Genomic DNA, 24,273 nt, shown 5'->3' on the forward strand with positions numbered 1-24,273 from the left:
TAATCTTAAGCTTACCCTGTTTCTCCGAAAATAAGCCCTAGTATGATTTTTTCACGATACTCGTAATATAAGCCCTACCCAAAAAAATAAGCCCCATTCAAGTAACACCCTACCCTCCATCATCGTGCAGCAACAAGAAGAATATGATATGACTGTATTTGAATAAAAGTAGATTGTTGTACACGAAAAAACACAAAACATCCCCTGAAGATAAGCCCTATTGTGTCTTTTGGAGCAAAAATTAATATAAGACCCTGTCTTATTTTTGGGGAAACACAGTAGGGAGATGGTCCTCTGCCCAAGTAATCTCAGTCACTACTTCTAACAGTGCATACATTTTCAGAGCAGAGTAGCCATATTAGAGCATAGTATCTCCATAGTATCAGGTTCCAGACTTTCAGCTGTACTGTCCACTTTGTTTTTTCCCCACTGATAATTGTCTTTGGAGATTCACAGCCAGATTCCTGCAGCTCTTGCTAATCTTTCTTATCCTTCTGACTCATTTAGGTGTTACCTCGACAGACATGTGGTCTGTTCACACATACCATCTTCTATAACGAATATCCTGGTGGCTCCAAGGAGCTAGATAAAAGCATTCGTGGTGGCGAACTCTTCCTGACAGTGCTCTTGAACCCAGTACGTGCTGCAGTTTTGGGTCCCTGTACATGTCAGTCTTTTTGTGCTTCACAATGTGGATGCTTGAGCAAAAATATTTTTGTACGGCATCAGCCTCTCCTCCTATTAATCTCCCTTCCCCCATCAGGAGGTACTGAGTCTGTGCAGAGCAGACCTTTGTGGGGAACTCGTGAACTGAAGGTGAAAGCTTTTTGGTAAAGCATGATTGGACTCTGAATTTATTCCATCCACCGCAACTGATCATTGGATTCCTCTGGACGGGAGGGAGCATAAAAGACCTCCTGTGCCACTGAAAGCCTTGGTTAAACAAGAAGCTCTCCTACATTTGCTAATCTTTTCTTTTACTTAGAGTTTCATTTTTATCATTTGTTAAATGTTAGTGGAAGAGGGACAGTAAATACTGTGTACCCTCCCTGTCTTTCCTGTCCTCACTCATCTTCTCAGATAAAATGTGAATCTTGATAACCAGTTCCAAAGATCAGAGAGCTAGCCATGTTAGTCTGTTTCAGCAAAGAAACTAAAAACTAACAGACTAACCATTTTTTAAAAAGTTTTGTGACACCTTTAAGCTGCCACAGTACTTTTTATTTCTGCTTTGCTTTTGTTGTAATGGCAGTGTTGATTACCCACTGCCTCTACACAATGACAATCACATATAAAACCATGGATTGGGAGATAAAATACTCCTTATCTTTATCTTCACTTGAAGTTTGTTTTAGACCTTAGGAGTTGGTAGGTGCTTTGGACCCTGCAAAACCAATCAAGAATATTTACTGAAACCCTCTTGGATTATGATATGGCATTAAAAAGGACATAGAGGTGTACAGTTAAGTACTAACTAACAGTACTCTTCGGAACATGAGCCTTAAGCTGAATTAAACCATGCACCAAGTTGTATAGTGTAGAGAGAGGTCTCTAGATTCCTCCCCTAAAGAACCAGGTTAATGTGGGCTTGAGGGTTGTGGATTTAGAGTAAAGATTTCTTACTTTTTACATGAGAGAGACGATGTGAATGCTGGTGTAAAGGATTCATATTGTCCTGTGCAGCATCAGATGAAGAGAGTAGGAAGCATAGAGGAACACCCCAGTGGCATTAGTTTTGCTGGTAAAACTAATAAATGCCTCCATTTTACTTCCATCTTTGTAGATAAGTATCTTCATGACACACCTGTCCAATTATGGGAATGACCGGCTGGGGCTCTACACTTTTGAAAGCCTTGTCAAATTTGTGCAGTGCTGGACCAACCTCCGACTTCAGACGCTTCCTCCCATCCAGCTGGCCAAAAAATATTTTGAAATATTTTCAGAAGAAAAGAATCCTTTGTGGCAGGTGAGAAAGCAATGTTTATGTTATACTGTGTTGTGTTATCTTATATTGTGCTTGATATAACAATGGTCCCTGGTAATTCATATAAAAATGTATTTACAATATAAGACAAATCAAAATAATGTAAACATTATTCTAAAACAATAAATAAATAGAAGTGCAGTCAATATATATCTGTGGTTTTCTGCATGATGGTTAGGACAATTTCTCACAAACCAGGCTGCAGCTGAAGATCTTACTCTAAACTTGAAAAAAGTTAAGGACTTCCAAGCAGAGTGGACATTAAGTAGTTCATACATTTTTCTTCTACTGGTCCAGAGTTACACATGGAAGTATATTGTCCATTCACTCAGAGCCCCTAGCAATTTCCATTACTAGTGATGTGCAAGTGTTACAAGACATGAGATGAATCCCCATATTCTCCGACTTCTCAGGGGACAGAGTAGAAGTTTTATGGCCTGAAGCCATTTTGCTGATTTTGTGAGTTCTGTTGTCCACAGCTGAGCAAGAAGGCTTTTGGTGTCAGCTGAGAAAGCTGCAAGATCATTGTGAAAACCAGAAACAAAGAAGTGAGGCCTACTGATTGGTCCTGCTGGAGGCAGTCAAAACACTTCTGTGCAACAGGATCTCCCTACATCACCCAGAACATTGAACACTAGAACCAGTGTATGTCTTGGCAGCCTAGATATGCATTTGCTTCTCGTAGCAGTCATAACATCCTGAGCAGTCCCTGAAAGGGGAGCATTGGCACAAATGTTAGCCTTTTCGGCACTAGAAGCTTAAAAATCCTCAACAGCACAGTGAAGAGGATATTTGCAAGCTCAGTCAAAAAGTCCAAGTGGGGTGTATGGTATGCTAGCAGAAACAAACCCTGTTTTGTGCCCTAAAGACTATCTGAATAAACCTTTTGAAGACATTGGGATTCTGGGTATAGTAAAGCTTGAGGAGGAGATGCGTGCTGGCCTGCTTCCTCCATTGGAATTTCTGTTGCCCTCTACATGTGAAGGGAGACTCTTTCATGGGCGAAGCTGCCTATATCCATGGAGGCTCTCTACATGACTTCAGTTTTCCAAGCAGTTAGCCAAGTAGTACAACTGGTGAGGAACAGGAACATGTCCATCCCCTGCTGGTATACTGAGGCTCTACTAAAAGTCCACCTGGACCATGTCTAAGTAGAAAGAGATTCGCCTACTCCATCCAGCCACAATTGTAATAAAAACCAAGCTGGTTTTGTTAGTTTAGTTTGGTCTTTATGCAGATGCTGGATGGCCATCTTCCAGGGAGGCCTTCATTGCAGGAAAGATACTGCTTTGAGCAAGGGGTTGAACTAGATAACTTCCAGGATTCCATCTGGTTCTAGGAGTGCATCTACAATTACACAGATGTAGCTACTTGATCCCCTTCATGGATTGCTGCCTTTTCATGGCGAAGGGGCTTGAGTAATTCAGAGAATCTATGGGATGCAGTATGTGGTCCGAGAACTCCTAGAAGTACAATCTGGATTTCGAAGGGGCAGAGGAACAAGAGGCCAAATTGCTAACATGCGCTGGATTATGGAGAAACTCAGAGAGTTCCAGATGATGCTTCTACTTCTGCTTCGTTGACTACGAAAAGCCTTTGACTGTGTGGACCACAAAAAACTATGGCAAGTTCTGAAAGAAACCGGAGTGCCTGACCACCTTATCTATCTCCTGAGAAATCTATATGTGGGACAAGAAGCAATAATTAGAACTAGATATGGAACAACTGATTAGTTCAAAATTGGGAAAGGAGAACAACAAGGCTGTATATTGTCTCCCTGCTTATTTAACTTATATGCAGAATACATCATGCGAAAGGTTGGATTGGATGACTCCTAAACCAGAATTAAGATTGCCAGAAGAAATATCAACAACCTTAGATGTGCAGATGATATCACTCTGATGGCAGAAAGTGAGGAGGAATTAAAGAACCTCTTAATGAGGGTGAAAGAGGAGAGTGCAAAAAATGGTCTGAAGCTCAACATCAAAAAAACCCTAAAATCATGGTCACTGGCCCCACCACCTCCTGGCAAATAGAAGGGGAAGATATGGAGCCAGTGACAGATTTTACTTTCTTGGGCTCCAAGATCACTGCAGATAGTGACAGCAGCCACGAAATTAAAAGACAACTGCTTCTTGGGAGGAAAGTGATGACAAATCTTGACAGCATCTTAAAAAGCAGAGACATCACCTTGCCGACAAACGTCCCACAGTCAAAACTTATCATTTTTCCAGTAGCGATGTATGGAAGTGAGAGCTGAACCATAAAGAAGGCTGACCGCCGAAGAATTGATGCTTTTGAATTGTGGTGCTGAAGGAGACTCTTGAGAGTCCCCTGGACTGCAAAGAGAACAAACCTATCCATTTTGAAGGAAATCAACCCTGCATGTTCACTGGAAAAACAGATCCTGAAGCTGAGTCTCTAATACTTTGGCCATCTCATGAGAAGTGAAGACTCCCAGCAAAGCCCCTTATGTTGGGAAGGTGTGAAAGCAAGAGGAGAAGGGGACGACAGAGGATGAGATAGTTGGACAGTGTCACTGAAGCTACCAACATGAATTTGACCAAAATCCGGGACGCAGTGGAAGACAGGAGGGCCTGGTGTGCTCTGGTCCATGGGGTCATGAAGAGTCAGACACGACTTAACGACTAAACAACAACAAGCTACTTGATTCCATTCTGATTGTCGTGCCTTCATCCTGTAGAATGCTGAGGTCTATAGCTTGGTGAGGTAAAGAGGATTCTCTCCTGTTGTTTGACAGGATAGGAGTAGCCTTAGAATTCTCTGGCAAAGAATCTCAGCACTCCATATTATCAAGTCATGGCACTTAAAGTAGAATCAAACTGCTTTAACTGTATATCATGGATACACTCCAAAAGTATTTGATTCTGCATTAAAATTGAAGTGATACCCCAGTGTCACTCTTTCACCTTCTTCTCTTTCCAAGGATAATGGTAAAGGATCATTCATTTTTCATGATTGACTGATGGCCCACTGGTGGTGATCTCCTTTTTCTAACATTCTTGTTTTCCGAAATGGTTATAAACACCATTCCTTCTTATGATTGCTTTGGCTTGGTGCATCTTGGGTGCCCTGCTTTGAGGTTGCAGGACATCTCTTCAGGATGGACCTCATATTCTTCTTTAAATAATCTTTAGAGTAGTTTGGGAAATATTGGGAAGCTGGTCAGTTGTTTTTCTCCTTGACTTGACAGATTGAGTTTCCATTATGGACATGAATAATTAAAGATGTTCATATTTGATATATCACACATTGATTTTTTTATAAAGGATCTTTCTCAAATAACATGACTAACCTCCAAATATGGTTTTATTAACATGTTGAATTTGTGTATGTAATATATGGACAAATTAATGTTTTAAAACTGTTTTGATATATTTAAAATTCTGTTTAACTTTGTTTTTCAATAAAGGAACAGGGTGTAGTTAAACACCAGTCCAGCAAGTTCCCCCACCTAATCTGCCATCCACCCACCAATGCCAGCATTGTAGTAATGGTCTGGAGAGGCTGAAAAAATATCTTTATGTGCATGCTGAAAACCAGACTTGAGAGGGGAGGCTTGGGGTAATGCTAATGTAGTCCTGGCTTACTTTGCATAATATAGATTATTATCTCATACTTTACTTAATTATGTGATGTAGAACCCTTGTGATGACAAGCGACATAAGGACATTTGGTCTAAAGAGAAGACATGTGACCGGCTTCCCAAGTTTCTCATTGTTGGTCCTCAAAAAACTGGTAAGGTTGTGTATTAATTCTCAGGTATATTTTTCTTCCTCTCAATATATGTACAGCTGTATCCCCTTTCTTTTATAGAGGGCTGCTAATCTACACTTGGAGGTTTCATTCTTTATAACTTAATAATCATATCTGAGTTTTGAACTATTAAAAAATGTTGTTCATTATCTTGAATTCCCCTGGGTTGCCCAATTAATCTGATTGGTTGGTTGGTGGGTGGGTGGGTGGGTGAGTTGATTGGGTTGGGTTGGGTTGGGTTGGATGGATGGATTAATTGATTGATTGATTGATTGATTTCTGTCCTGCCCATCTAGACCAAAGGTGTGCTCTGGGCAGTTTACAAATTTAAAACCAATAAAACAAAAAACATATATTATAGGTCCAAGATGGTGAAGTATAAGAAATTAAGATATGGCAGGAGGGAAAGCCTGCCTGAATAGCCAGGTTTTAAGTCTATTCTTGAAAACACCCAGAGAGGGAGCCAGGTGGATCTCCACTGGCAAGTTGTTCCAAAGGCGAGGGGCCAGTGCCGAGAAGGCCCTATTCCTTGTCCTTTCCCTCTGGACCTCCCTCGGCGTTAGGCCCCTCAGCTGCCCGGTCTGGCTGGAATGAATGACTCTGGCAAAACTGGGTGGGAGAAGGAGCTCTGCCAGATATCGAGGTCCTAAACCATTTAGGTTTTTATATGTAATTGTAAGAACTTTGAAATAAACACAGAAACGAATGGGTAGCCAATGCAAGGCGGCCAGCGTGGGGGAAATATGTTGGTACCTTTTCACCCATGTAAGAAGTCTGGCCACCGCATTTTGTACCATCTGAAGTTTCCATGGCAGTCTCAAGTGCAGCCTCACATTGAGCATATTACAGTAGTCTAATCTTGAGACTACGAGCGCATGGACCAAAGTGGTGAGCAACCCCACATCAAGATAGAGACACAATTATGTTATGTTTAAAGTCATGTTCTTATTAGCCTATGTAACATCCCCCAGAGCACACTGTCCCATCTTTTCCCTTCGTAATAGATTGTTTTTGGTAAGGTGAAAGAGAGATGTAGTGGAGAGAATAGCAGGGTTACAAATGGATGTTGATAATAACTGAGCCCCTTGTAAAAGTCTGAATGAGTTGGAGCAAGTACACAATAAACCTTGTCTGGAGGCAGCCGGACTCTTTTTTGCTTCAAAATTATCTACTTTAATGTTTTAACTTGCAACTGGCATTTCAATAAACCATCCCCTAGCAAAGCTCAATGTCCTGGGGATGTCCTGGGACCTTGCACCTCTCCTTGGGTTGAGCATAAGGGAAAGAAGACAGTTCTGGTCCAGAGCGAACACTTCGGCATGTTAGGAAATGCTGCTTTGCATTTCAGATCACAGTAAATTGCTTTCACTTATGAATTCTTCTTGTGTTGTTTGTGGCAGGCACAACAGCTGTGCATTTTTTCCTATCCATGCACCCAGCTGTTACAAGTAATTTTCCAAGTCCTTCCACCTATGAAGAGATCCAGTTTTTTAACGGACCTAATTATCACAAAGGAATTGATTGGTAAGTGTAGGACTGATTTACCACATGCTTTGTCCAAGTGCTATGAACGGGTTTCTGATTCTTGCTGGACAGATGGTCAGGGCACTCATCAGAAAGCTTTATGGATTTGCAAACCATTTTGTGAAAGGTTCAGTCAAACTGGTTGTCATTAGAATAATTTCCCATGGCTCTTCATGCCATATATGTCAACCTGCACTAGCCTTACTGTTCAGTCTGCTATGTCATCAGCCTGTGAAAAGGAAGAATATATACTTAAAATGATCAAGAACCCAGTTTTGGATTGGCAGTTCATTTGCTCTTTGACAGCTATGACTTTCAGCTTCTTGTTCACAGCAAAGGAGGCAGTACAGTGGTGCCTCGTTTAACGAGTGCCCCGGTTAACGATGAATTCGCATAGTGATGGCAAAAAAGCAATCTCTTTTGCCATCGCTTTGCGATGTTGCCTATGGGGAAAAATCGCTTTGCGATGTTTTCCCCATGGGCCCCATTTTCCCCCAGCTGAGTGGCGGGAGCCTCCAAAGGACCGCTCCCGCTGCTCAGCTGGGGGAAAATGCCGGTGGTAGCCTCGGAAGGACCCTTCCGAAGGGTCGTTCCAAGGCCACCGCTGGGATTCCCCTTCGGAGGGGGCATTTTCCCCTAGCTGAGCGGGAGCCCCGCTGCTCAGCTGGGGGAAAATGCCGGCGGTAGCCTCGGAAGGACCCTTCCGAAGGGTCCTTCCGAGGCCACCGCCGGGATTCCCCTTCGGATGCCTAAAAGGCATCTGGACCCCCGCCGCCGCCGCCGCTTGTATCCGCCCTGCGGCCGGCTAACCCCGCCATGGTCGGACTCTCAGGAGTCCGACCATGGATGGGGTAGCCGGCCGCAACGCGGATCCAAGCCGCGGCGGCAGGGGTCCGGATGCCTATCAGGCATCCGGGGCTAGGATCTGCCCCCCGGCCGGTTCCCCTTCCATGGTCGGACTCTCAGGAGTCCGGCCATGAATGGGGTAACCGGTCGGGAGGCGGATCCAAGCCCCACTGCCACCGCCGCCGCTTGGAACCGCCCCCCAGCCGGTTCCCCTTGCATGGTCGGATCCAACCGTGCAAGGGGAACCGGCCGGGGGCCGGATCCAAGCGGCGGCGGCAGCGGTAGGAGCTTGGATTCTCCCCCCGGCCGGTTACCCCATCCATGGCTGGACTCCAGAGAGTCCGACCATGGAAGGGAAAGCCGGCCGGGGGGAGAATCCAAGCAGCGGCGGCGGCGGTAGGAGCTTGGATCCGGCTGGGGGCCGGATCTAAGCTCCTACCGCTGCCGCCGCTGCTTGGATCCGGCCCCCGGCCGGTTCACCTTGCATGGTCTGATCCGACCGTGCAAGGGGAACCGGCCGGGGGCCGGATCCAAGCAGCGGCGGCGGCGGTAGGAGCTTTGATCCGGCCCCCAGCCGGTTCCCCTTGCATGGTCAGATCAGACCAAGCAAGGGGAACCGGCCGGGGGCCGGATCAAAGCCCCTACCGCCGCCGCCGCTTGGATTCGCCCCCCCCCCGGCCGGTTCCCCTTGCTTGGTCAGATCAGACCAAGCAAGGGGAACCGGCCGGGGGCCGGATTCAAGCGGCGGCGGCGGCGGTAGGAGCTTTGATCCGGCTCCCAGCCGGTTCCCCTTGCATGGTCGGATCAGACCATGCAAGGGGAACCGGCCGGGGGCTGGATCCAAGCGGCGGCGGGGGCAGGGGGGTTCCGAATGGCTTCCAGTGCTTCGCCTGGAAGCCATTTGGACACCCCCTACCCTGTCCCCGCTGTCGCTGAGAGCCTTCCGAGCTCTCAAAGGGCTTTCTCCAATGTGTGGTGGGGAAGCCCTTTGAGAACTCGGAAGGCAAATGTCGGCGGTCGGCCGACATCCAAAGCCACCGCCGACTGCCGATATTTTCCCCCAGCTGAGCGGCGGGGCTTTGAAGCTCCCGCCACTCAGCTGGGCGAAAATGCCTGCGGTGGCCTCGGAAGGACCCTTCCGAAGGGTCCTTCCGAGGCCACCGCTGGGATTCCCCTTCCCCGCGGCCGGCTTCCCCGGCCATGGTCGGACTCTCAGGAGTCCGACCATGCATGGGGTAGCCTGCCGCAGGTCGGATCCAAGCCGCGGGGAGAGGGTGGGGGGATCCGGATGGATCCCACCACCCTCCCCCCGCGGCCTGAGGAGGGTGGGAGGCATGAGCCGCGGTGCCTGCCGAGGAGTCCGGCTATGCCTCCCACCCCCCCACCTCCTGCGGCTTGAGAAGGGTGGGAGGCATGGCCGGACTCCTCGGCAGGCACCACGGCTCGGATCGGATCTGACCCGCGGTGCCTGCCAAGGAGTCCGGCTATGCCTCCCACCCACCACCCACCTCCTGCGGCTTGAGAAGGGTGGGAGGCATGGCCGACTGTGCTTGCAGCACCGGGCACCTCTTCCGCTGCTGCAAGCACAGTCAGGGCAGCCCTTTGGGAGAAGCCAGGTGGTGGGGGAGAAGGCAGGAGCCGATGCCGTCTTCCCCCCCTCCCCCGAGGCTTCTCCCAAAGGGCTGCGCCCGATAGTGGGGGAGAAAACCGGATAATCCGTTCCTATTGGAACGGATTATCCGGTTTTCAATGCATCTCTATGGGAAAACACGTTTCACTTAACGATGTTTTCCCATAGCGATGTTTTTTTTGGAACCAATTAACCTCGCTATGCGAGGCACCACTGTACTTTAGTACGTGCCAGACTTTGCTTTCCTGAAAGGCAGGCCCTCCTTTCAGTTTCAACTGAATCCACCATTGCTTCAGGTCTTAATAATTTGGGTGACCTAATCTCCCTATCCAGGAGAAGCCAGGGGGAATCTGTCTTCCAGTCTAACTCCTGTGGGGGCCATAATAGAGCCAGATGCCCACATAACTCTGCCACTCCCTGCTGCCACACTGGGGAATGATGGTTGTGTTGCATAATACTAGACAAAAAAAACCCCTTCTTTTCTGCCATAGCTCAGAGCAAGATGCTAGAAGCTGCTAACCCCTGCTAGATTCCAGTGGAAACTTGCTCTTTATCTGTATTATTGTTCATGCTTTCTCATGCTCCCCTGTATTTGATTACATGACAGGTACATGGAGTTTTTTCCCATCCCCTCTAATGCCAGCACAGATTTCATGTTTGAGAAAAGTGCCAATTATTTTGATACAGAAGTGGTACCGAAGCGAAGTGCAGCACTCCTTCCCCGAGCCAAAATCATTGTCATTCTGATAAACCCAGCTGACCGAGCATACTCCTGGTATCAGGTAACTCCTTAACAACAGTTGGCTTTATGTGAGTAGTGTATGTTAGTTAACTGCTGGGATGTTGGGGATATCGCAGTGTATATGTTTGCTGCTATTGTGAGTTGCAAAGAGGTGCATGATCCTGTTCCTGCTTGATGCTGTGACGAGACAGCAGGAGGAGGATGGAGCTCCATCCCCTCGGCTGAATTCTGACCTGTTTGTGACCCCCCAGGGGTTAAAACCACCTCAAAGAGGTGGTGAAAAGGGGGAGAAGCCTGTTGATCACAGGGGGAATGGCAGTTACCTACGTTTGATCTGGGAAACTCCCCAATCAGCCAGCAGGCGGAAACAAGCAGCAGAACCAGCTTGCTTGCAAGTTGTTGGCAGCCAGCAATGGAGAAGCAATAAATCAGCCTAATTAACATCGTGTTACCACTGAGACATGGTGGTACTGCGGGTTAAACCACAGAAGCCTCTGTACTGCAAAGTCGGAAGATGAGTAGTCGTAAGATTGAATCCATGTGACGGAGTGAGCTCCCATCGCTTGTCCCGGCTCCTGCCAACCTAGCAGTTCGAAAGCATACAAATGCAAGTAGATAAATAGGTACCACCTCGGTGGGAAGGTAACTGCTTTCCGTGTCTAGCCACGCTGGCCACTTGACCACAGAAACTGTCTTCCGACAAACGCTTGCTCTATGGCTTGGAAACAAGGATGAGCATCACGCCCTAGAGTCGGACACAACTGAACTAAATGTCAAGGGGAACTTTTACCTTTACCATTGGGTGAGAAACATTTTTTAACTGTATTGCTTTACTATCCCTGGGCTACGGCAGAAACAGCGTCTTCTGTCCCCCACCACTGATTGAGCAGTGGTGAATCTGGAGAGAGGAGGAGACTCGGGGAGACACAAGGAAAATAAATTGGACATTAATTAGACATTTAATTGTACATCAAAGAAGGAAAGTTGGTATTTGTCGTTATAAACTGAAGAATCTCTTGAAAACATCATTGGAAACAACTTTGGGAAACTTATTTATATTACTTGAAACAGCTATCTAGGGTGCTAGCAAAAAGCCTAGAATCAATGACCTTTAATACTTTATGGCTGTTTGGAATTCCCTTTCTTTTTGAGGAAGGAACTGAACTACAGGTAAATTAACCCTAGAAAGCCCAATCCAGTGAAAGTGGAATTTCTAAACTGTATTCTGGGTTCTGAACTTGACTGGACCTTGAGCCTTTAGGCAGGGAAAACTCTTACGTTTGAGACTTGATTCAAGCTTAACCCTAAAGATGATCAATCTATTAAAGTGGACCTATGGAAATAAATATTGATGGAACTGAACTGATTACTTTAAGCATCTGGACAAATTTCACTTGGAATACAGTTATTTGACACCTGGGACATAATGCCAGAACAAGGACAATTTTGGGATAAAACAAAATCTACCCTTCAAGCAATTTTAGAAATACTGAGATCCCACAACAAAAAGGCGAAATTATTCATGAAGCAGTTGAAAAAGAATTATAGTCAACAAGAGACAGGGAATAATGAACAAGGAAATGAGAGGGTGGTGGATGATGTGTGCCAATCAAAAAAGGGGCTGGAGGAAATTAGAGGAGAAAACCTAGGAGATTTAATTCTAACCCTGGAGTCGAGGAGAGTATTAGGTGTGCTAAGGGAAGATAAGGGGAGAGAATCAGCAGATCTAATTAAAAAGAGCCTGGAAGATCTATTGGAGACAGATCAAATGTTTAAAATGTTCTCAGGTGACACAAGGCAAGGCACAGCATAATTTTTAAAAAGATAGAAACAAAAATTGGGAAAAGACAAATAAGAGGAGTTACTTAAAAAGATGAAAAAGAAAAAAATATTAAGGTGCCTTCAGTGTTGAAAGCATGTATAGTACCTTATTTCTGGAATTGTAAAGGGGCATATCTTATATATTAAAAAAGGGAATTAAACTGAAATAAGGGATCACTAATCAGGGTAAAGGCATAACATGGTGGTTTTTAAAGTAAATTGAAGAGGCAAAACAAATAGTACTTAATGAACATGCATTAGATATGATATTGACATAGACATGATAGAAAATGTATTGAATTTTAATTATTGTAAGCCGCCCAGAGACCTCTGGGTAGTTTGGGCGGCATATAAATTGAATAAATAAATAAATAAATAAATAAATAAATAAATAAATAAATAAATAAATAAATAAATAAATAAATAAATAAATAGAAATGGCTAAACAATTATATAAAGAAAATCTGTATAAAACGATTTAGATAACATCTATTATGTGTTAGGAATCTATTCAGTTATTACTGGTATAAAATACAAAGTTCATCAGTTAAATCGCTTTAAAATTATATAAATTTAGAACCGGAATTACTTTTATTAGGTATGTTTTTAGAGGATTTTGAGAACATTGTAAACTATGAGAGCAATATTATGATAGTAGCCAATATTGTATACTAAAATACACACATGAATGGTTTAAACATTTAAAAAATGTATAGATTTTGAAAGGAACAACTAAGAAGATAGCAAGACACAAGAAAACAATTATAAGCAACCCATATAACACAATGTTTAACAGGCACAAATTGAATGTAGATAGATTGAAAAACTAATACAGTGGGGTCTTGACTTGAGAACTTAATCCGTATTGGAAGGCGGTTCTCAAGTCAAAAAGTCTGTAGGTCAAGTCTCCATTGACCTACAGTGCATTGAAAACCGATTAATCCCGTAACAGGCCGTTTTTGTTCCATTTTGGTTTTTTTCTGGTCTGTAAGTCAATTCTCAGGCTGCAAGTCAAACCTAAATTTTGCGGCCAGAGAAGTCTGTAACTCAAAAAGTCTGTAAGTCAAGCCGTCTGTAAGTCAAGGGTCCACTGTAAAATGTTTTAAAAAAAGAGGTGCATGATCCTAATTCATTCTTCCTTTGGATATCTACTTCTACAGCACCAGCGTGCTCATAATGACCCTGTGGCACTGAACTATACCTTTTACCAGATCATATCTGCAGGACCTCAAGCCCCTCCAGAACTGCACTACCTACAGAGTCGCTGTTTAAACCCTGGATTGTATGCCACACATCTCGAGAGGTGGTTGATGTATTTTCCTTCAGGACAGGTACAGCAGACTTTAGAAGAGGAAGAGATGATTTATTATAGAGGGGTGGTAGTATTTTGAAGATGATTGTTACACATTTTAATACAAATTTTATTTATTTTTTTCCCTATCCTACTATATATGTACCTTATCACCTGCAAGGAACAGAAGACAGGAGATGTAGCTATGTTTGCTTCACAAAGAGAGATTACAGGACAATAGAAGTTAAAATAGTGTTTAAATCTTGGAGAGATTTAAAGAATTCAGAGTGAAAAGAAAGTGCAACCATTTCCTTAGTTTTTGGATTTTGTTTTCCCTGTCATCCAATAATCAATGAACAATCTATGATAAAGAAAATTCATTGCATTATCTCAGTCCCTTTAGGAGGAGGAGGAGGGAGGAGGTCAGCAGAAAACAACATTGTGTGGTAAATATTGCCCAAGCAGCAATCCATAAGTCCTTGCCTTGTCGGTTCAGTTGTCATACTGCTTTCCCAGCTTGGAAGGGGTCAAAGTGATTTATGGCATATAAAATATTCCATATTTACAGCCTTTGCACTTCAAGCCTTATATCTCAGTAACATTTCATATAGGGTCAGCAAAACTTCACTCTGTTTCATTAGATTTACTCTGAAAATTTTGTTGTTTCTTCCCCCATTCAGATTCTGATTGTGGATGGGCAGGAACTCAGACAGAGCCCTGCCACCATCATGGAGAACATCCAAAAGTTTCTGGGGATTACACCACTGTTCAACTATACTCAAGCACTTAAGTAAGCATTGCCTGTGTCCATAATTGGGTTGGTTGATGTGTGAAGTGCTTCAAGAACAATGCTGTATTCCAGTAGCTGCTTTTTTCTGTACGGAGTTCTGGACGATTATGGCTTAGCTAAGATGTAATGTTCCTGGTCTAACAGACTGTGGTTTGCTGAAGAGGGAGCTAGTTCAGCACTTCTTTCCTCACCTAGTTCCAGAGGGAAATGTCTGGGTCACTAAACTATATTTCAGAAGTCACAGAAACTAAGAATCTCTCTCCACTGCATGCAGGAGAGAAAAAGGAATAAAATGCAAGAGATAGTCACTGGTTTCAAACCATGAGCAGTGTACCCACAGAGACAAGCATTTGTGTCACTAGTTGTTTCTGAGAGATTTGTGTTGCATAATCAGTGAAAATATTTTCTCATGCAGCATTTTATGGACTGGTGGCACTGCTTTACTGCTGCATTGGGACTGATTTGTTGCTATTGTACTCATGTCGTTTCATTGTAATGATTTTTTTTTACTGTCAGCTGCCTTCAGTCTCACTGTGCAGAGGAAGGATAGAGTAAAGTATTTTTTAAAAAAATTTATTGTGATTCTCAAAACAAACCACTGCAACAGTGGCCCATGATTATCAGACTCTTTGACAGGGAAGCTTAATTTGACTGAGTATCAGCAGCACATTAGAACTTGGCACAACAGGTGAGCCCTAAACTGGAATCACATCGGATATCTGCCCCCCTCCGCCTCTCCCTATACAGATGAAGCAGGCCACATAATAATTGCCTGTCTGGAATTCCAAGCCAGTAACTTTCCTGAAGTCTCCACGTGGAAAATGCAGCTACAAAGTTATTTTACAGTTAGGCAAGGGCATCAATTCGAAGAATTGATGCCTTTGAATTGTGGTGCTGGAGGAGGCTCTTGAGAGTCCCCTGGGCTGCAAGGAGAACAAACCTATCAATTCTAAAGGAAATCAACCCTGAGTGCTCACTGGAAGGACAGATTCTGAAGCTGAGGCTCCAGTACTTCAGCCATCTCATGAGAAGAGAAGACTCCTTGGAAAAGACCTTGATGTTAGGAAAGTGTGACGGCAAGAGGAAAAGGGGACGACAGAGGATGAGATGGCTGGACAGTGTCTGCGAAGCAACCAACATGAATTTGACCCAACTCCGGGAGGCAGTGGAAGATAGGAGGGCCTGGCGTGCTCTGGTCCATGGGGTCACGAAGAGTCGGACATGACTAAACAACTAAACGATGACGAAGGGCATCAAAGCATCTGCTATTGCATCATTATCTCTGCCCAATCTGAAGAAGTATTGCCAGCAAAATTGTAGCAGAGAACATTGGTGGCTCTGATTCTACAGTGCTTGATCCTCAGTATCTTGAGTATGATGGGCTACTGGAAGCTTCCCCACAATGAAAGAGGAAGAGAAGAAAGCTTTACTGTGCCATTTGTTTGCATGGGTGTGTATTCAGTTCAAGCTTCTGCCCCCTCATCATAACTTCCTGCAGTGAGATATTATTATTTCTTTTAAAAAAAGAATGCTGTACCATCAACCCTCGATTTACGAACGTAATCCCCGGAAGTCAGTTCATAAATTGGAAAGTTCATAAATCAAGCCAGCATTTCCCATAGGAATGCATTGGAAACCAATTAATCCGTTCTAGCCGAAGTCCTCCCATGGTGCTGGTTAAGCACAGCTTTTCAACCGATGTCACGGCTGCTGAGTCCCCTTCGCGCCGGGCCAGGGACTGAGCTCAGCCCGGTGCGAAGGGGACTCAGCATCAGGTGAAAGGAGGGAGCTGATTTCTCCTTGGCCGCCCAGCTTGCTTCTCCAAACAAGAAGCAAGCTGGGTGGCTGGGGAGAAATCGGCTCCCTCCTTTCACCCAATGCTGCCGGGGCTGCCTCCTTTTTTGCTTTGGAGGTTTCAAAGGGCTTCCTCCAATGTCGAGGAAGCCTTTTGAAAGCTCCAAAGGCAGGGAGGAAGGGCAGGAAATTTGAACTTCCCGCCCTTTCTCCCTGCCTTTTTGGCTTTGGAGGTTTCCCTGCCTTTTGGGTTCGTAACTCGATCTGCGTTCGCAAGTAGCGTCTGCTACTTGCCATGAGATCGGGTTCGTAACCCAAAATGTTCACAACTAGGGGCGTTTGTAAGTTCCCCATCTTCCTCTTGAATGAGTTGTGTCTCCTTCAAAAGTGTTTCCAAAGATTTACCATATTAGTATTTGAGATGCTACTTAGATTCCTTACTGTTTTTTAAAAGATGCATGTTGAGTTCTTTGAATACTCTCTAGGCCAGCGGTCCCCAACTGTTTTGGAACTGCGGACCGGGGGGGGCGGGCTCCGTGCGTGTGGGAACAGGGGCACCCCACGCTCGTGGATGGGCGTGTTGCGCATGCATGCGCTCAAGCATGCTATGCCCTCCCATGCATGCATGCAAGTGCGACCCCCCCCATGAGTGCGACACGCCTACTGTGCGTGCGTGCGGGGAGGTGGAAATCCACCTCCGCAGCCCAGTCCTGGGAAGCCCACAGACCGGCATTGAGGACCCCTGCTCTAGGCTATCCAAAGACACTTTGCTTCACATTTGTGTGTAATACTATCAAACATAATACCAAGAGAGGGCGCATTGTTCTGGTAGGGAGGGTGAGTGTGGAAGATCTTCTATCCGCTAAGGGGCGTAGTTTCCAAGAGATAAACCAAGATTTGTACTGAGCCTGCTTTTAGTCTGCACTTTTATCAGTGAGATACTTAAGAACTTTATATGAATGTTGTAATACAGTATATCCACAACATGCAGTAACAAATCAGAATGGCCAGAATTCATTGTAGGACTTTTAAGTTATACTTTGCTGTACTTTCTTGGAAAATCTGCCTTATGTTACTTAAGTAAATGTAAAGAAATTGAAACTTAATTCAGACAAGACAAAGTTGCTACTGCCTGGTCAGTCGAAAAGCAGATCAAGGAATAGGCTTTGATCTATGCAGCCTATGCTGGATGGGGTTACGCTTCCTCAGAAAACACAGGAATGCAGCTTAGGGGTGCTCCTGGATTCATCTCCTGAGCCTGGATGCCCGGGTTTGGGCGGTGGTCAGGAGTGCCTTTGCACAGTTAAAGCTAGTGTACCAGCTGTGCCCATTTCTTGAGACAGCTGATCTGCCCATGGTGACACATGCCCTGATTACATCTCAACTGGATTAATATAACACTATGTGGGGCTGCCTTTGGAAAGTGATCAGAAACTCCAGAGGGTCCAAAATGCAGCAACCAGATGGCTGACTGGGGCCGGTTACAGAAATGATGTGACCTCCCCCCCCCGCCCCGTTACAGCAGCTTCACTGGCTGCCAGTCCATTTCTAGGCACAATTTAAAGTGCTGGTCTTAACCTATAAAGCTCTAAACAGCTTGGGTCCAAGCTATCAAAAAGACTGCATCTCCCTCTATGAGCTTGCCCAGGCCTTTCTCTCAGTCCCGCCACCTTCACAGGTGCATTTGGTGAGGAGAGGGCCTTCTCTGTTGCTGCTCCCAGACTCTGGAACTCCCTCCCACAGGAAGCTAGGCTAGCCTCTTTTTTGCTCTCCTTACGCCAGTAGGCAAAGACCTTTCTGTTCAGGCAAGCTTTCTCTTAATAAATGATGAGCTTAGAGGGATTTTTAAACGAATGGTTGTGCTCTATTGTTTTCCCACACATCTTAGTATTGGTTTTATTACTGTTTTTAATTTAATATTTGTTTAATTCTTTTTAAAGTATTTGTATACCTACTGTTTTTAGCTTCAACATATTGTCTTTTTAATTATGTAAGCTGCCTTGGGTTCTTTTTAAGAAAGGTTGGATAAAAATACTGTAAACAAACAAACAAATAAAGAAATAATATTTGAATCATGAAAAAAATTGCCAAAAGAATCAGTTCTGCCTCGTGACAGAACAACAGAAATGTCCTGGAAAGACAGAGAGCTACATCTTCCAGGTCCTACCATGTGAACGATGATGGCATGTAGACCTGTGCAGTATATATAACAGGTGCCCTTTTTCAGGTTTGATGAAGCAAAAGGCTTTTGGTGTCAGGTGCTGGAAGGAGGGAAGACCAAGTGCCTGGGGAAGAGTAAAGGAAGAAAATATCCAGCAATGGATTCCTCAGTGAGTAGCTGAATGGGGATTTTCTCCGCACAGAGCTTGGGATTTATTTCAGTGTTGTAACTGGGGGAGGGGAGTAATGGCAGTGACCCTTTATTAAGACATTAATATTGCTTCTTTTGGTACTATTGCAGTCCCGCATGTTCCTGGCCGACTTCTACCGTGAGCACAACATTGAACTATCCAAGTTACTCAGCAAGTTGGGGCAGCCACTTCCCACATGGCTCCGAGAGGAACTGCAGAATTCTAACTGGAGCTGAAGGCAAGGGCTGGCCCCCCACTGCTGCCAAGTACCTGTATGTGGGAGCCATTGGGGACAAGGCATAAACACACACACTGCTCAAAGTGAATCAAGAGGACAGAGCAGTAAGTGTGGTGGCCTGAGCGTGGATTATGCACCTTCAAGTATTAACAGCTTGATACATTTGAGAGACCCCAGAGAAGAGTTGCACGTGGTATTGTGCAGTCATTATCCTCCACCCCTAGACATCTAGGAAGACTGATACAGGAATGCTTGTAAGCTATGATTTCCCCAGGCAAGAAAGCCCAGACCCCATAAAGAACAGCAGCATGCAAAAGTGTAGGCTACTGGGACATTCACTACTGATGTCCAAAATACTCAGGAAGTTAGCAAGTGAATGTCTTAATTATTGTGAATGCTCCTTTATATGATTCTTAGGGCACTGTTTCCAGAATTGCTAGTAATGGACAGAAAACTGCATTTTCCTGATTGTAGCCCTAGTTGTTTTATTAACTCTATGCCAGGGACAAAGGTAGGTGGGAGGTGATGAGGCAGCAGAAATATAAAAGACTTTCTCCTAGGAGGGATAAAGCTGTTGTGGCAGGTACAGGGGGGCTTGATAATGCTAATGACAACAGAAAAGAAAGCGACTTCCCTGGGGTCTGTGGCATAGGCTGTTCTTTTGGAGGTCCCTCCTTATTAATTTTTAACATAGCATGGTGATTATGAGTGAGTTAGAATGCAGAACCAAGTCTTTCCATCCAAATCCTCCATTTTGACTCAAGCTCTACAACAGTGAGGCCCCAGCCTGCTCTTAGGATCTAATCCTACCATTTCCTCATTACAACCACTATCTATCTGAGTGGCAAACAGCAGAAACCCTGCCCATTCCTCCAGTCATGCCTTATGCACAGTGATCCAGCAGTTGCTCAAGATAACAAGTGCCAGGCTCACAGGGGTTATTTAGCAGATGGCTTTGACAGGTTGATACTATGGGAGAGCTCCTGTAACCCAGTTAAGTCCATTCTAACAGGGAGGAAGGTGATTACAGCCAAGCTTATACATTGAGCCTTAGTTATTGTGCATTTTAATGGTTAATTTACCATTGTTTGTAAATATATAGTACGGACTATATAATATTTCATTCAGTGTGTCCCCCAGCAGAGGGGAATGTTGTTTAACCAAAAATGGAACCAGCAAACCTAAAAACCTGTGGCTGAAAAGAGAAGCAAGTGCTGTGCTTCCTGCACTGGATTCATGTATAATGTCATTCACATTGAATGATAAGAATAAATTCTTGGCTCTTGCAGCTGAGCACAATGTCTAAAAGGTTAGACGTAGCATTTGGAATCAATAAATGTATTACTTTATTTCTGTTTCATTGTAATTTGAGGTTGTGGTATCTGATTCAGCAGTGAATATTTGGATAGATAATGCAGGAGATTCTACACTAGGTTGTAGGTATTTAAATGCAGGCAGTATTAAAGCTAGACGACCTAAACATGAGTCACTTTAGTCATCTCCAGACAAGCTATTAAGAGAAGGCATTAACCCACCACTTAATCCTGACCAGGATATGTTAAGAGATAACACATAAGTGGGAATCCTAGTGCTGTGTTATGCATGCAAGTAGGCAAACAGTGCAAATTTCATTGCCTCCCAGCTGGCAATTAACAAGTTGCCCTCAGGAATCTTGGGAGATGCATGGTTGAGAATCCCACTTGGGGCTCATTAATTGCCAGTTAGGCACCACTGTAAAACCAGCACAATGAATACTCAGATAAAGGGCAAAGCAAAGGAAGCTAGAAATGTTGAACAAAATCTTAAATAGCTAAAATCAAAGGATGGTATTATAAGGTAAGTCATTTTCTTTTGAAACTGGAAGCCTAGCCTTTTACACACACCACTCATCTGGAAAAGATAAGTCAAGAAAAATGGAATTTGATGAATTTGTTGCTAGAGCCACTATACACAATATTCTTCAAAATAAATTTAAAGAAACATTTCCAAAAGGGCAGTTTTCAAGACAGGCTCTTATTGTAGTGTGACCAAGCATTGTACTTTGCCAAATATACAAATCCATTTGCTTAATGCACACAATGTTTCTTCTTAATACCTGTAATTTTAGCTTCCCTGTGACAAAGAATATGCAATACAGTTGGTAAGTTCTGAAGCAAGAACAAAGATGTTACCAAAAAAAGGCAATGCAAGTCAGTTCAATATAGGAATGCACCTTACCCCTGCTTGGTGCACTTCAGATGTGTTGACCTTCAAACCTTGTCATATCACAGCTAGCATCACGATTGGTTTATGCTATTAGTTCTTGTGTTACAGGATTAGGCCTCAGTTAGAGCTCTTAAGACCCTTTCCCGATAGATGCTGTGTTAAAACTATTCTTGAAATAGCAAGGATGGTGGTTAGGCATACTTTGGTCCTATTGATATCAACAGGACTTACGTTGCCAAAGTGATTCCAGTACAACTTATAGTTCCATGCCATTAAATGGACCAATGTGTTCCTACCACTGTCTTCAGAGTATTAGTTGTATTGTGCATCACAATTTGACTGGCTTTTTTCCCTATTTGTATGTTAAGCCTCTCCACGCCATCAAAATGTTCTCTCTAGCATACTCTGTGATCCCAATTACCATCATAACTTTTTAATCAGAGTAAGATTCCTGCAAGAAATCGCATAACATATGCAAAAACTTTGCAGCTCATAGCAGAACAATAGAAGAACAATTAAAAAGTTCATAGTTTTTTCTAGATAGCTATCTTTTTCCAAGGGTTGCCTTGGCTTGGAGGCACTATACAGGCTTTTTAATTGTGACACCAGCAGTAAACATGAAACACTGTTTAAAAATTTCCAAAGTGAAATGAATTTATGGTCATTAGTTTTACTTGTATTTATTAATATTCAGTGTTAGATCACACTGGAGCAAGAGTTACCTTTGAAACCATCAATTATGGAAAGGTTGCTGTAGTGATAATTCTCTAGCTTTGGTTCAGTAAATTAATCAGCATATTTGATTCCTTTTGCACTTGGCGTGACATTAAACCATATTATTCCTGGACGGTAAGGAGCTGAAACGTCATTGTTGTGGCTTACTGGACCGTAAGGAGCTGAACTATGCTACCATTGTGTTGTTTGAGCAAGGCAGCTCAAGAATGCAAGCCCAGTAGCATAAATTGGTTTCCAGCTAAACTGCTGGAAAATGGCATTAAACATTGAATTTTACATTGAATATTATATATAGAATGCCAACAAGAAAGAAGCAGAATGGCTACCATTTTTAAGATTCTGTGCGTATGTTGAATACAAAGGTAGAGATGGGTAGGTCTAGTAAATACTCCATATACAAGGAAATTTCAGCAAACTCTTAACAAACTCCCTTTTCAAAGATCCCCCCATATAAATTTATCATCTATGAAGTAATGCAGTTTGAGATGAACAACTTGTTTTAAGAACATGAAAACAAAGATAGAATAAATGGACACAATTTCCATATTGTAAAATGTAAGCAGTTAGCATAGATACTAGCATTTATATCCTTAAGGCATTATGAGTGAGTGAACTTGAGGGATGTAGTGAGGTAGCAGTTTTGTGGACAATATCCAACTATCCATTACCACTTAACCACTATCAGGATGAGCAGCAACCTGTAAAATCAGTTCTCTCCCCTAACAGACACTTTAAACGCCATACATCCGCTGATGGGATCTGGACTAAATGTCCAAGCTAGATTACTGAGCTAAGTATACAAAACTATTCACTGTGGGAGAGCATTTTCCTTAGCCATGAGCAATGGCTAGCACAGCCTGCAGCTAAGACTGTAAGGTTCTGCTTAGTATTGAAAAAGTAGTCAAGATTTTTGTCCCTTTCTTAAACTGTTGGAACTTCAGCCAACCCAAATGAACTGATTGCCAGTAGATTCAGGAGAGAAGAAATCACACAGTGCATGAACAACTTGTAGAATTGTCTGCCACAAGATGGGGTATACGTGCATAAATTCTTTAACAGCTAGTAATAATGATCACTGACTGGCACCTGTAGCTCTAAGAACTGTACTTGACTGAATAACAGTTGCCGGAAGACAAAAAATAGATTCAGATCCAGTGCTTCAAGGTTTTTCCCAGCACAGCATGAAGGCATTTGACAGAGCTGGAAACAAGATACATCAAACAAGGTTCTTAAGGTGGAACACCCCTACCCCCACCCCACACAACCACTTTCACAAAACCAGCCTGCCTACAATGATACTGGATCTCTGTGCAAGAGCAGCTCACTGCTGCTGGCTGAGGGAGTATGTGTTTCATACCGCACTGAAGCTTGGCCTTCATCCAGTTTCCCAAGCACAGATTATTCAATAAAAAAATCTGAATGTTTTTGTTTGCCATGTTCTCAGAGTGTTTAACAGAAATACAGAGAAAAGAGTCAGTCTAAGAAAATGAGTGTTTTAATCAGGATACTGAAACAAGAAATAAGAAACTGATTACAGGAGAGCTAACATCCCAGCCAAGGTAACATGACTGTACAATTGAGAATCACCATGGTTAGATCATCCTATGAAGCCTGATGACAAAACTCTTTGGAGCCAATGTTTAAGCAGCAAAGAAGTCACATCAGCTAGCTCAAACACTGTCCTGAAGCCAGAATGTACATGAGCTGCCTTTGCTCATGTGAACACGAAGGGAGAAGCTCTTTCAACTTCAGCCTGAACTCCTCAGGGCGGCTGCTGCAGGAAAGAATGGTGAGGGAGGTCGAGTCCAGCATGTGCAGAAAGCAAATTCTGCCTGTCCTGGCTCAGCAATGAGTGAAACGTTTTTAGAATCTTACAGAAAGTATACATATTTATAAATGCCAAAATAAATATTTTAAAGAGACAGCTCCACCCTACCTTCTAACATGCACACACACACATACACAGGTGCTCATTTTCAAAACAACCTGCACACAGGAAGGGCACTGAAAGCACTGACCAGGTGTCATCAGCAAATCCTTAGCCCCATTCTCTCTTTCTCAGGCTCGCACATGCATACACACACACACACACACACACACACACATTCTTTTACAGCCAAAACAGCTTGCTTGGCTCCACCTGCTGGGGAGGAGAGAAGAAGGATATGGAGCACAGTTGCATGGAAGAGGAATGTCATGGTATAAATATATAGAGACCAGTGGTTTCCAACAGCTAAAATTAAAAAAAAATCCCATAAAGAAGGATGTCATGGACAGAGCTCTAGCTGAAGGAGGATGGGGGTTGCACTCCCAAGCCATCATGGTGAGAAGGTGGTCATTTCCAGAGAAACCCTTTGCCACAGATCCTTAGTTTGCTTGCTGCGTTTTAGGTTCTGGAGAATGTCATTGAACTGCATCATGCCCATGGGAGTGAGGCAGAAGGCGCTTCTGGCGCTACGAATGGCATTCACAAAGTCATCGTAATCAGCTGGAGTGAGATGGATCAGGCGGTGGTGGATGTACTAAAGACAGGAAAGAACAAATA

General features: G+C 43.8%; 2 protein-coding genes across 9 annotated transcripts in view; one reads left to right on the forward strand and one right to left on the reverse strand.

Annotated features, from left to right (window-relative positions):
- Positions 1-20,154, forward strand: part of NDST2 (N-deacetylase and N-sulfotransferase 2) — a 119,563-nt gene extending 99,409 nt beyond the window's left edge. For all 5 annotated transcript variants that reach the window (XM_072994960.2, XM_072994961.2, XM_078391114.1 and 2 more), the window contains 9 exons: positions 508-636; positions 1,784-1,966; positions 5,647-5,743; positions 7,162-7,285; positions 10,369-10,543; positions 13,485-13,655; positions 14,296-14,405; positions 18,427-18,529; positions 18,661-20,154. In XM_072994960.2, the coding sequence (XP_072851061.2) occupies positions 508-636; positions 1,784-1,966; positions 5,647-5,743; positions 7,162-7,285; positions 10,369-10,543; positions 13,485-13,655; positions 14,296-14,405; positions 18,427-18,529; positions 18,661-18,786 (1,218 nt within the window). In that variant the 3' untranslated portion in view covers positions 18,787-20,154. The remainder of the gene's footprint in view (positions 1-507; positions 637-1,783; positions 1,967-5,646; positions 5,744-7,161; positions 7,286-10,368; positions 10,544-13,484; positions 13,656-14,295; positions 14,406-18,426; positions 18,530-18,660) is intronic.
- Positions 20,155-23,207: 3,053 nt separating this feature from the next.
- Positions 23,208-24,273, reverse strand: part of ZSWIM8 (zinc finger SWIM-type containing 8) — an 87,541-nt gene continuing 86,475 nt past the window's right edge. For all 4 annotated transcript variants that reach the window (XM_078391113.1, XM_020791186.3, XM_020791185.3 and 1 more), the window contains exon 26: positions 23,208-24,250. In XM_078391113.1, coding sequence (XP_078247239.1) covers positions 24,047-24,250 — 204 coding nt within the window. In that variant the 3' untranslated portion in view covers positions 23,208-24,046. The remainder of the gene's footprint in view (positions 24,251-24,273) is intronic.

Source organism: Pogona vitticeps, chromosome 3, assembly GCF_051106095.1.
Source record: "Pogona vitticeps strain Pit_001003342236 chromosome 3, PviZW2.1, whole genome shotgun sequence".
Taxonomy (NCBI): Eukaryota; Metazoa; Chordata; class Lepidosauria; order Squamata; family Agamidae; genus Pogona; species Pogona vitticeps.